At 37.1% G+C, this 14,057-nt stretch overlaps 1 protein-coding gene across 1 annotated transcript in view; it reads right to left on the minus strand.

Annotated features, from left to right (window-relative positions):
- The window catches only part of tbca (tubulin folding cofactor A), a 32,630-nt gene extending 18,902 nt beyond the window's left edge, over nt 1-13,728 (minus strand). Inside the window, exon 1 of the mRNA XM_003216355.4 lies at nt 13,552-13,728. Coding sequence (XP_003216403.1) covers nt 13,552-13,604 — 53 coding nt within the window. The 5' untranslated portion in view covers nt 13,605-13,728. The remainder of the gene's footprint in view (nt 1-13,551) is intronic.
- Between the last annotated feature and the right edge of the window lie 329 nt (nt 13,729-14,057).

The raw sequence follows: 14,057 nt of genomic DNA on the forward strand, positions 1-14,057 counted from the left end.
GAAGGGTCTACTGGCAACAATCTATTGATCATGTTTTATGAACAGTTGGACAATTTCCTGGGTCAGCAAAAAGAAAGACAGCAATTTAAATGAGGGCAAGAGCAGCTCAGGCTCTACCATGTACTAACATTGGGCATTTAAAATACCCTATGGCAGGAGTTGGTAACAATAATATCTTAGTAAAAGGGGGAGCTATATGGAACTGCGTGGTACAAATTCTGGCTACTGGCAACCACAAAAAATTGCTGCTGCTGAGAATGGCCCATCTTTGCTTCTTATTTCTGAATCTCACACTCCCTGCTTGAAAGAGAAATATTAACCCATTTTGCAAAATTGAGGAGGAAGAGATTCTCATCCCTGCCACTGTTTTGTATGGCCATGTGATTCAATAATGACATAATCTGTCATTGGCATCACAACATAATTGACTTTGACCACAGTAAAATAAAACAGTATCACCTAGTATTCTGACCCCACAAAATTCAAGAAACCAATATTCTTGAAAGTACTTAGTGTCATAAATACATCTAAGGCAAAAGTTGCACACTGCTTTGAACACAATATACTATGAATGATAAGAGCAGTCAGACAAAGTAGCTGAATATGTCAGGAGTGCTTTGATTATGTGCCCCTGCATGACAGGAGTTTGGGCTGGAGGATGCTTGTAGTCTCTTCAAATTCTATGACTCTAATAGCTGCCTGCAATATCATTTGGATATCCAGAAAACACTATTCACTCATTTGGCATAGCCATTTGACAAATCTAGATTATAAAACCAAACAAGGCATATTTTGAAAGTCTCATTATTTTTATCCCACACATTCTAGTACTCCAGCAACTACAGTAGAGTCTCACTAATCCAAGCCTCACTTATCCAAGCCTCTGGATAATCCAAGCCATTTTTGTAGTCAATGTTTTCAATATATCGTGATATTTTGGTGCTAAATTTGTAAATACAGTCATTACAACACAACATTACTGCGTATTGAAATACTTTTTCTGTCAAATTTGTTGTATAACATGAAGGTTTGGTGCTTAATTTGTAAAATCATAATGTAATTTGATGTTTAATAGGCTTTTCCTTAATCCCTCCTTATTATCCAAGATATTCGCTTATCCAAGCTTCTGCCGGCCTGTTTAGCTTGGATAAGTGAGACTCTACTGTAATTAAATTGATGGGTCACATATCTCAGTAACATCAGAAAACCTAAATCTTGCATTGCTAAGTGACGGTTCTCTGTATTTTGGCTACTATATAAAAGATACATTTCACATATCTTCCTCTCTTCCTTAGTCATTTTTCTTTCAAAGTTTTTTGATGAATATAGCTGTGTATTTGCTTCCATTTCTTTTAGTTTTTCTAAGCTATTTTCTTTTTCTTACTTAGTTTTTTCTTTTATGTATACTATTTATTTCTGCATTTTATCTTTCCCTTGAACCTGATAGCTCCTCTAAGTAAGGTACAATGTTTACAATCCTATGCTTAGAGTTTGAATTCCCATTCAGTCATGGAAACTCAGTGAGTAATCTTGGGGCAGCCACTTTCAGCTCGAGAAGGAGCGAAGTTTCTGAAGAAATCTTGTCAGGAAAACCCTGTGATAGGTTTAAGCCAAGGGCCTGTTCATGGTCCTTCATACTGTTGGGGAGCCAGACTATAGTTGAAAAAAACACATGAATGAATTCCTATGTACACTGCACATGTCTTATTTGTAGTGCAAAACCCCCCCCAAAAAAACAACAACGACAACAATGAAAGAACAATACAATATTTGAAATGAAGAAGAATTTTAATCAACATAAACTTATAATATTTCAATGGGAAGCGTGGGCCTGCTTTTGGCTGAAGAGAGTCAAGTTAATTAGGATTGTTGTTGTTATTGTGAGTCTTCAAGTCATTTCAAACTTAGGGCAACCTTAAGTCTAAAGTTTAGGGCAGGGGCCAGGTAAATGACCTTGGAGGGCTGCATCTGGCCTGCGGACCTTAGTTTTGAGACCCCTGTCTCAGAGTCACCATAAGTTGGAAACAACTTGAAAGCACACAACAACAAAAGGCCCCACTGAACAACATGGGGATGAACTAAAGGAATGAAGCAAGGTTCTGGTAGCATTAAAATTTGAGTAGCTGGCACAAACAGCCCAAACTTGGGCATATTTGTTAATGACTACTGTAGACCAGTCAAGGGGTGAGGAGAACGGTTGTTTTTATTAATTAATTAATTATATTATATATTATAATATTATATAACCGCTGCCACCAGTGTAAAGATGTTTTTATTTAAAAGCTGCCACCAAATGTAAAGAGGTTTTATAATGCTGCCACCAAATTATAAAGATGTTTATAATGCGGCCACCAGATGTAAAGGGGATTATCAACGCTTGCTACTACTATAGGAAGAAGTAGACACTAGCTACTAAGAGAGGAGACCTTTTAAATTTTGTTTTTCTTCTTGTTTGCTCTTTATGGTAATATATGTGTCAGAGACTGAGATATCTGAAAGAACAATAACACGTTTATTCAGGTACAAAGCTTAATGGTTACAGTAACTTTCTCTTTAGAGGCACTTTAGTTAACAATTGCAAAGGTGTTTCAAATTCCTTAAAATGTCACTTCTTTCTCTACTGCTTCAAACTGCAGTCACCCTGTGAATTACAATCACAGATTATCTGTTCCTTATCAGGAGACAGACTACCTTAAAATAAGTCACCAAACTTATCTTAAACTGACTCAAAAATAAGCATTTGATCCCTTCAACTTAGGGTGAGTCTTTACTGTACCTCATCAGGGCACAGACTAACTGCTTCTTTTTTAAATATAAACTTGTAGATACTGAATAGCAGCAACCTCGCAATTACTACCTCCTAAGCAACTCATGTTACACTGAATTATTCCCAGACCATTTTAAAACACAGGAGGTATAAATCTGGGCTTCATGCCTACTTTTAGTATCATTCTGGATTGTATTGTTATTACATGAAACTGTTTTAGGAAAAGTTGGTTTTCCAAAATCAAAGTATGAATCACTGTGGCATAATGGTTTGAGTGCTGAGCTAGGGCTCTGGGATACCAGGGTTTTAATTCTTCATTGAGCTAGGTGATCATATTCTTTCAACCTAACAGAAAGGGAATGGCAAACCTCCCCCTGAATAGATCCTGCCAAGAATACCCTATGGATGAATGGATCACCATTAAGTCAGATTCAATTTGAAGACTTATAACAAATCTTGCCTATTCCGATCCAATCATATACAGTTCACAACAGGCTCATGGCTCATAGAACTGATCTGAGCACTCACAAAAATCATCCACGTCAGCATACAAAATTCCTCATAAGCAGCACAGTGGAACTGAATGAACACATGGAAAACAAAACAAACCACAACTGCATATGCCTTTACAAGAGCACAAACTGACATTAAATCAACTGATTTACACTACTAGCTTTACTGCTAGGGCACTCTGGTTTTTTGTTGTATATTTTGTGCTTCTAGTTGCTTGCGAGCAGTATTTTGAGTATGCCATCAGTGACAACTACAGTATTTTTTTAGTTTTACCTTTTAAACGTATCTTGTATGCTGTAACTGAAGCTAAATATTATTTTTGAGAATACATATATTCTAAATATGCCACATTTAATTGCTGGACAAGTGCTTAGAATACTACAGTTTGACATGAAATTCATGACCACTGACATTGAGAGGATTTGAGATTGTATTTTTGAAAACTAGGATGTCCAATGCTATTTTGCATGTTGTATTAGCTAAGGCAGCCTCTACTAATTTTCATTTGGGGAACAGCAATTGGAGTTTGTGATACCTTTGTATTCAGTTGATCAAGTGCTGTGAGTATGATCCAATGTCCATATAAAGCAACATTTTAACATACTGAAATTCAAAACAGCTTTTAGCGTAAAATAATGTTCACATTTAGACAGCCTTATGTAAAACAAATAAAATTTCTACAGGTTGCAGCTTAAAATAATACATGAACAAATGGGGGTAGGGGATGGAGTTAGGGGGGTAGAAATACATAGGCTACTAGCAGAAGCTGAGGCTTACCAGAGAAGTCTTTAGTTTTAACTGTATCCATGCAGCCACAAAATACAACTATAAACATGTATAAACATATATAAAATCTATTCAAGAATGCTTTACCACATAGTAATATGAGCAATTGTGTCTTACTCCAACAAGTTATCCTTTTCAAATTTGCAAGTACAAGACTGTATATAGTGTATTTTTAGTTGGTGATACAATTATGTTTTCAGAAAGCCGTACACATTATGACTTTTTGCTCTTACATCTTTAAGAGCTTTAACAACCATAAGCTTATTGAAAAATGTCACTACACTGTTTACTGCATTTTAATAACTAAGCTTTAACAGTCATAATCTAGTCAGTCATCTCAAAGTCAAAGGCTGTGATCCAGAACCTCATATGCACAACAAGTTACTGCCAACTATGGCAGATGGAGCTTTGTAAGCTGTTCATTCCCCTTTAGCAGCTGGCAATACAGAAGCCCACTTTGTGCACACAGGGCTGCTTAGATGGAATATATAACCAAACTAGGTAGTATGTGTGCCACTTTACCACAAATAGACTGAATTTTCAATTCTGGGTAGTCCTATTATAAAAAAATCAATAATATCACACTTTCCTTCCTTCATTTTGAGGATTGCAAAAAGTAACTTTGTTTAGTTCTATATCATTATCTAAACTAAATCACATGGGTGAAAACTTAAGGTGTTGTTTAAATATTCTATTATATTTTGGTAGTGATGAAAAGCCGTTCTTATTAACTTCAACTGGCCTGTCAAAGCTGTTTCTATTTAGTATTTTACAAAATATTTCTCTTTCACTCTGTTGTTTCATATAATCCTATTCTGACGAGTCAAATAAATTCAGAACATTTTAAATTGACTCCTATACATTTCTACTCAGAAGTTAGTATCTGTTAATGTCTATCATTAACAAGAGAGTTACAAGCAGGTATCAACATAGTGATACCTGCTTTATAACCTTAAATCAGTTCTGGAAAACACGAGAATAACTTGAATAAAATTGCTGGTGTAAAGCTATGAGGCTACCAAAACAAAACCGGAATTCCCAGAAGAGAAAAAACAGAATTGCGTACGGAACTCAGAGAAATTAATTGATTCGACAGGTATCAATCTGCAGTCTAAAAAAGGTGCACGGAAATCTAGAGCGAGAGAAACATTTGTTTAATTTTCACCTTGTTCATTCAAGTATTTTTCTAATTTAAATGAACAGAAATCGATTAAATTAATTCACAATATATATATCATTTAAATTATCAACATCTAAATTTAAAAAAACTAATTTAAGACCTCCACTTGGGAAATAGCCTATTTACAATATGCTTACATGCAGCTCCAATCAAAGTAAGTACATTGAGTCAATGTACATTGGCAATCATGTCCCATTCAGTAATTGATTCAATGATTATGCACTAACTTCAGCTAGTGGTTAGAATTAGTGTAATAAAACTAGAATTTCATAGGTTAACTGGGAGGAAAAAGATGATGGAAAGCAAGCTTGGCTAGAGGAAGCTGAATCAAATGTTTTGCTATCAGCTTATCGGTAAATCCGATTTTTATTTCCAACTAGATCAGATCCACTGAATCAATAGAACCTAAATGCTGAATGGTCAAAACACTTTTTTTAAAAAAAAAAACAACCCCTACATAATAATACAACATACAAAAAATGTACACCAGATTATAGTTGGCAGAAATCTGAGTTTAAAAATATGTTTTCATAGATATTAGAAATGCAGCCAGGGGCCCATATCCATAATTTCTACAACCATGGATTCAACCATTCAAAGCTTGAAAATATTCAAAAACATTCCAAAGACCAAACATTGATTTTTGCAATTTTACATGAGACGCCATTTTACTAAGACACTGTATATAACAGGACTAAAGCATCCATAGATTTGGATATTCACAGGGGGGCCTGAAACCAAATCCCAGCAGATACTGAGTACAAGAGCATTATTAAAAAAAAACCTTGGCTTAATACCAGAGTATCCAAACTGCCTCTTTTTCAGGCCCTGCCTCCATATCTTTACACCAGTGGTTCTAAACCTGTGAGTCCCCAGATGTTTTGGCCTTCAAAAAAATCCTAACAGCTAGTAAAATGCCTTGGATTTCTGGGAATTGTTGGTCAAAACACCTGGGGACTCACAGGTTGAGAACCACTGCCTTACACAGATTGGACAAACAAAAAGGTAGCACAGGGCACAGCCATGAGAATTTTATGGAATAGAATACATAGGTAGCTTCAAGTATTTTCCCCAACCCGATCTATATTGATTTTATTGAACTGTATTTGATTATCAGATAATTAGAAGACCAGTGTGGTGTGGTGGTTTAAGTGATGAATTATGACTCTGGAGACACTCTCTTAGCCTCAGAGGATGGCGAAGGCAATAACAAATGCCCTCTGAACAAATCTTGCCAAGAGAATCCCATGATAGGGTTATCTTAGGTTCACCATGGGGTTACCATAAGTCAGAATGACTTAAAGGAACATAACAACTATAGTTTTACTCTTTTTCATGGGAGACATGGTGTTTAAAAAAAACCCAACCCTACAGTAAAATAAAATATATCAGCAAGCTATCTGACCCTTAGCACTCTATCTAATTATGAAACAGTGACAACGTGTCAGAGTTACACAAAAAGGAACACATTTGGGAAGATTCCACAGATGTGCAAGGGTGGTTTCTAAAAGGGCTGATTTACCAAAAAAAATCAATATACTTCTCCCATAGGTTCATGATGCAAAATTCCATAATCAAGGCTTGTAGATTTGTAATTATGGTATGTCAGCTACATTTAAACAAGAGTGTTAAAAGATTGTTAAAGTTAAACTAACACAATTGCAATGTGAATTGTTTTAGTCTCATTCTAATCTACTGGTGTCACTTTCGCTTAATCAGAGGAAAACTATGGGCAAATGTCAGTGCTATTTTCACATGCCCCTAACTTACTGTGTTCACAGTAGTTTTCAGTGCCACTACATTTTTGAAATAGCCAAAAGACATACATTTGAGATTTGTTCTCCTTTATACTGCCCATACTTGAATTTGCAGTTATTTTCTAGGAACTTAGTTACAAAGCTTGGTTATTAAGTTTAGCAAAGCAATGAATAAATCACATTTTAGCATCTGTAGAACTGTTCTGCAAGTGCCTACTGAAAGACAGTACCATGACACTCAGTTTGCATAAGATGGGTGGTGATGACTATAAACTTGCTACATGGTAAAAATCTGTGCTGAAGTTTGCCCATTGCTCTCACGCCACCAAAACCTGAACAAAGTTTAAGTAGGTGTTATGTATTAATTGCAGTACAGAAAGGGGACACAGGGACATCCAAAACCTGAATACAGTAGTTGTAAACTATACATGAGCTCTCATATTAGCAAACAGAATATTTTAGGAGGCCAGAATCATGTTTGGATGCAAAATTACTGAAGAACTAGACTTTCAAGATAAACATTTTATGACACTATTATATCAACTCCAAGTTTCAACGCCTGCCATATATATAGTTACAGCTCACAATAATTAGGATCAAACTTGTTTCAACAAATCTATGTTTTGTCACTGCAGTATATCTGTACAAAAAATGTTCTGTGCCATTGTGTTCTGTGTAGAGAAACTGTTTTGAAAGCCTTGATGAGTAATAACTGCTCTCCTTGCCCAAATGTTACTTGTATACCATTCTATTTGTATGCCACATACTTGACTACAGGGGTCTCAAACTTTTTAAGCAGAGGGCCAGTTCATGGTCTCTCAGACTGTTGGAGGGGGGATTATAGTTTGAAAAAAATATGAACAAATTCCTATGAACACTGCAAATATCTGTAGTGCAAAAAACATGAAAAAACAATACAATAATCAAATACATAATAAATTTAACCAACATAAATATACCAGTATTTCAATGGGGTGGGCTTGCTTTTGGCTGATGAGATAGTCAAGTTAATTGGGATTGTTGTTGTTGTGTGCCTTCATTTCAGACTTGGGGTGACTCTCAGTCTAAAGTTGAGGGTGAGGGCCTGGTAAATTATCTTGGAGGGTTGCATCCATCCTGTGAGCTTTTGTTTGGGGACCCCTGCTCTACTAAAATGAACATGGTGTAGAGGTTTGAGGACCTACATGTATACCTTACCTTTATTCCTGTTGTTAATATTAGCCCAGTGTTAAGATCATATTGACTCCTCACTTTGTCTTCTGAGGTATGAGGTACTATTTTCTCTTAAGCATCACCTGCAAATTTGATGAGCACACCCTGACTTTATTCATCCAGGTTATTTATAAAAATAATGAACTATACCAGACCCAGGACAAAAATCTGTGGCATTTCATCTACCACTTCTCTCTAGCATGCATAACCAAAGATTAGATATCTGAGAGTTTATTCTATCAAACTACTATCTATCAAGAATAAACCAATTTGTATTTACTCACTTGTCTGCAATAATATCTTGGGGGACCTCATCAGAACTTGATACTAAAATCAAGGTACAGTATATTCCCTGTATTCTCATCTAGCAAACTTGTAACTTTTTTAAAATTAGTCTGATATGACATGCTCAAAACCCCATGTTGGCACTCACTAACATTATTTTCTATGTGCTCAAAGGTTTCAAAGACACAAACTTGAGGAGAGTCTTTGACTAAGTCAGTATTTATGGCAATCTGTAAACCAGTTTGAGTATATAATCAAAAAGACATTGTATGGATTTATCTCCATATTTTTATTTGACCTTTTAGTAAAAAATTATCAGGGCAGCAAGCAATAAAATAATGAAACAGTACATATATAAACCATCACAAGAATAAAAGAGCAGAAGCAAGACACTGAAACAAAGCCATACACTCCAGCAGAACAGATAAAATAATAGTAAACTTGACTTACACGACAGATTGAACCATCAGGACAAATAAAAAGATCTTTGTTGGCAGCAGAAATAACAAAGTTGCCAACAAAAATCTCTCTCATAGAACATTTCACAGAAAGGGTGCCATAAAACTTTCTTTCAGAGCAGATGAAAAGGCAATAGAAGAGAACCTCAAATGAAAACTACAGAGTTCTAGCAGATTTACATGACAAAACAGGTTCTTGGGCCTAACATGTTCCTTTATTAACAAATGTGAAGGTTTCTACATAAACAGCATGGTTTTCATAATGAAAGTGGGGGTCATACACGTGTCTAAAAGTTAGTTTTGAAATTTCAAGGAGTTCCCAGTGCCTGCAGTAGCATTCCTTCTTGGATTCCTGCCTAAGCTTTAAGCCACTAGGCTTGTTTTTTGTTTTGTTTTTGACTACTACAAAGAACTGAAGATGCATATATGGGGAATTCCCCAGGCCCTTATAGAACATGAAGGATGTCCACTGAAAGAAAACTGAGATGAATGATGGAGGTGGCTGGAAATCAATCTGTTTGAGTCCTTCATAGTATTCTGGAAGGGTAATTGAAGCTTAGGCGATGCATTGCATGTGGTTATAAATCTGTACTCCCCATACTACACAGGAAGGCAAGGACTAAGACCATCTCTTCATAGCCCAGATGTATCTCCCTCAGCCACAACACATATAGCAATGAAGTTTTTGGGGTTCATAGCTGGTGCTATTCGTATTTCCTGCTATACAGCAGAGTGTCAGAAAGTTTCAGGGAAACGGGAAATAAAAAAGATTTTATCTTCTAAAAGTCCTAAATGTCCCCTACGAACATTAAATAACAATGCAAGGCTTCTGTTCCAGGCTGGCTAGAACCCAAATCAGCAACACTCCTGTTAAGATAAGTGATACATTGGAAACCTTTACTGTTTTCCTGTTAACAACATTACCACATTTTCCCTTTTTCACTATTAGATCAGGAGGCCAATTCACAAGCTACTGCTTTGCTAACAAAAGATCAAATAAATCTTTTAAGAATTTGATTTAGAGTTAACTGAAGCTCTGGGCTTCTGAAATGGCATTTGTTATATTCTAATGTTCTCAATTTCTATCTTGTGTGATATTTTTAAAATTAAAAGGACACCTAATGGAATGCCAATTATAGTCTCATTATCAAAGCTTCTTAAATAGCATCAAGTTGATCTGATGAAGTCAGATGGCTTTTCACATGCAGAGGCAGCACATTAAGTACTTGTGAATTCGTGACAGCAAACAGATTGCCCATTCACTTGTTCAGAAACAGTAATTACACAACTGGGTCAGCAACTAGTCTTCAGGAGGAAGACAGTAAAATCTAAGTCTAGAAAGCATGAAAGAAAGAATTCAGTAATCTCATATACTTAAGAAGTGTGGTTAATAAATGAAAGTCTCAGCACAAAATCATGTTTGATACAGAAGTTGCAGTCAGTGACTGCCATTTTTTACTACTAGATTGCCTTTGTCAATACTCTTTTATGCTCACCTGGGCACATAAACAACCAAGATTAATTCATATTGCTTTTCCTAAGCCTAACTTTGTTTTCTTTTTATTTATACTTAGGATAAAGCTATCTTACTTATGTACATGTGTTACTGGGTATAATGTATTGAGTATTTCATTTAATGTATATCCCACTTTTCTTACAATACGGGATTTAAGGTAGCTCACTATGTGCTAACAGAATACAGGTAAAACAATAAATACTAAAAAATTAAAATAATCAAACAATCATATTTGAAATAGCAGTGTATATATAATGTATATTTCATATAAATTGCCCTTAGGAGCTAGATCTAATAATTATGTTAGGTATAAAGCATGTGAAAGGGTTGGCATTGTGCATACCTGTGAAACTACCTTTGTATGGAATGATCCTATCAATGCTAGCAATTGTGCCAAAAGAATCAGGAATGCATTGTTACATACTAAGCTATTTATATCAAGGGTCTTGTTTCCTGAGTCAACTATTCATATTTTCACCAGCAACCATAAACAATTATTTTCTGTATGGTGCTGTGGAGTGTTTTGATTGGTTTTTTATCAGTTTTGACTTATTAGTTTTAATGAATTTTAACTGATTTTAGTAATTGTATGTTTAATTCAATTTTAATATTTATATTTTGTAGGTTTTAGGTTTTATTGCTTTTTAATGCCGTGAACTACTTTGATTGTTGATCCAGAGAGAAGTGGGACATAAATATGATATAATAATTTTCTCTAACTCAGATTAATCACTCTGAGGTAACTAATAGTTTTTTGTCCATATACGATGCCTAGCCACATTTACAATTTTACCTTTTGGAATACATATTAAAGATGCTATATATACAGGGTGTTTCAAAATGATGGGCCCACTTTCAAAGCAGTAAACAGGCAGTCCCTGAGTTACACTCGATTTACAAATGACCCACAGTTACAAACAGGGCTGAGACAACAGTAAATGAGAGAAATGTACCCCTAGGAAGAGAAATTCACTCCTGACAGAGTTATCATGGGGGAAAGGCTTTATCATCAGTGCTGAAGCTTTAACACCAATCATTGTTTCCACAACAAGCCACATTTTTCAAAATCCAATTATCACAGGAATAGGAAGTGAGGTGAAATCTTCTGAACAAGGGCAGACAGCAAAACAAAAGCCACAGGAGTGTTAACCCTTCCCAATGCTATCTATCTATATGGGCGGAGTTACACTTAAAAATGTACCTGTTCCAACTTACAAACAAATTAAACTTAAGAACAAACCTACAGAATCTGTTCATAACTTGGGGACTGCATGCATTTCACAACATGACACAATTATACAAAAATATACAAATGATTTAATGAGTTATCAAGCCTTCAACAACATATGTTTTAAACTCTGTATATTGTATATTATAACTGTTTTAACTGTTTTATTTTATTGTATTATGATGTATCAGCATTTATTGCCAGTTTTGTAAGCCACCTTGAGTCCCCTCGGGTGAAAAGGGCGGGGTAGAAATGATGGAAATAAATAAATACATAAAATATGAAGCTATTGCTTTACTAACCATTTTGAATCAGCAACAAACGTAAAAACAACTGCAAGTGGAAGAACATCTCATTATACTTTGTTGTGGGGCCAGCATTTTGTGAATGACTGGGGTTAGGGCTGTTTGTGTGCTGGGCAACGAGTAATCACTTCAAACTCTATGTCCCTCCCTTTCAAGTGGTAAGAGTTTCATTTGTGGGTGGTTTGTGGTTGCAGAGATACAGTGATTTCAAACTGGATCCATCTTTTAAAAATGTACTTGGAAGTCGCAACACTGGCCCATAGGCCATGACACTTAATCTTAATTATAAGCAGAAAAATATTCAACCTACTCAAGTTATTAGGCGACCTGACATCAAGAACACAATGCCACATTCACCTCAAACTCCAGGTGCAGAAGCCAGACTGGCAAACCCACACCACAGGGTAGTTGTAAGGATAAAAACAGGAAGCCGGTGTTCTTCTGGACCCATCAGACGACGAAGATCAAGGTAACACACACTTTTGACTACACGACTGTACAGACCGAGCATTCCTTATCCAGAATACTCCATAATCCAGTATTGTCCAGATAGGTTTGCTGAGATAGTGATTCCTTTGCTTTTTGATGAATCTGTGTATATCAGTGGTTCTCAACCTATGGGTCCCCAGATGTTTTGGCCTTCAACTCCCAGAAATCCTAACAGCTAGTTGTAGGCCAAAACACCTGGGGCCCTACAGGTTGAGAACCACTGGTGTACACAAACTTTGTTTCACAAACCAAAGTATTAAAACATACTGTATTGCCTTCAAGCTACATGTTTAAGGTATACATTGCACATAAGTGAAATTCATGTTCAGACTTGGGTCCCATCTCCGCAAATTAATTATGTAGGTATATACAGTGAAAATCTGGGGGCGGGATTTGAAATCCAAAACATTCTGGGGCATATCAACGCTGTAGAACAGGCATGGGCAAACTTCGGTCCTGCAGGTGCTTTGGACTTCAACTCCCAGAATTGGCTGTTAGGAATTGGCTGTAGAATGAACTTAGTTTGACAACATCTTTAACTGCCATGTTTGAAAGTTATGAAATTGCGGGAGTTGTAATTCCACAAGGTCTTTAGTCTTCCCTGCCAAAGGCTGCTGGTGCCTCACCAAAGTACAACTCCCAGGAGTCCCTAGCACTGAGCCATGGCTGTCAAAGGGATGTCAAACTGCGGTAATTCCACAGTGTAGAGCAGGCCTGAGAAAACTTGGGTCCTCCAGGTGTTTTGGACTTCAACTCTCTCCATTCTTAACAGCCTCTGACTGAGGGGGGAAAGGAAGGGGCCTGAGGCTGTTAGGAATGGTGCGAGTTGAAGTCCAAAACACATGGAGGGCCCAAGTTTGCCCAGGCATGTCGCATACGGGATACTATAGCCCTCCTGGTCTGGCCAGGCAGCAAGAGAAGCTGTCCTTCCCGAGGCGAGCACGGGCCTGGTTCCTCACGCGCCTCCTCCAGCCCTCGAGCTTCAAGGACAGGCTTGGTTCCAGGGAGCGGCCCAGGCCAGGCAGCTTCCCCACCCTCCTTCTTCCGACACTCACCGTTTCACTACGCCCGTTTTGATTTTGATCTGTCTGACGCGAGGGTCTGCCATGGCGCAGGGTTAAGAGGCAGTAACGGAAGAGGAAACAACGCCTCCGCCAAGTAGGCCACGCACAAGACGCAAACACCCCCGCGCATGCGCCGAAGACGCCACAACAAATGACTGTTATTCTCTTCAACCGTCTCTCTCGCTCTCAAACCCCGCCCAGCGCGCGTGGAGTGTACCACTAAAGGAAGAGGGGGGAGCTAAGGAGAGAGGATTACAGAAAGTGGGTTGTTCCAGGTAGCTCTTTCCAGAGGCTTGGTTGCTGGAGGCGCTTCTTGTAGTTAAGCTGTTGCTCGTTTGTGGGAAATACAGATTGACTGTCCCTTATCTCTGAAATTCTCCAAAAACTTAGCACAGCACTACCATATGTGGTTCTAACTTTAGTTATAGGCCTTCTTAAATAGGTTTATTCATATAATCGTAAGCATCTATTCAAAAGTACAGTAGAGTCTCACTTAT

This window comes from Anolis carolinensis, chromosome 2 (genome assembly GCF_035594765.1).
Source record: "Anolis carolinensis isolate JA03-04 chromosome 2, rAnoCar3.1.pri, whole genome shotgun sequence".
Lineage (NCBI taxonomy): Eukaryota > Metazoa > Chordata > Lepidosauria > Squamata > Dactyloidae > Anolis > Anolis carolinensis.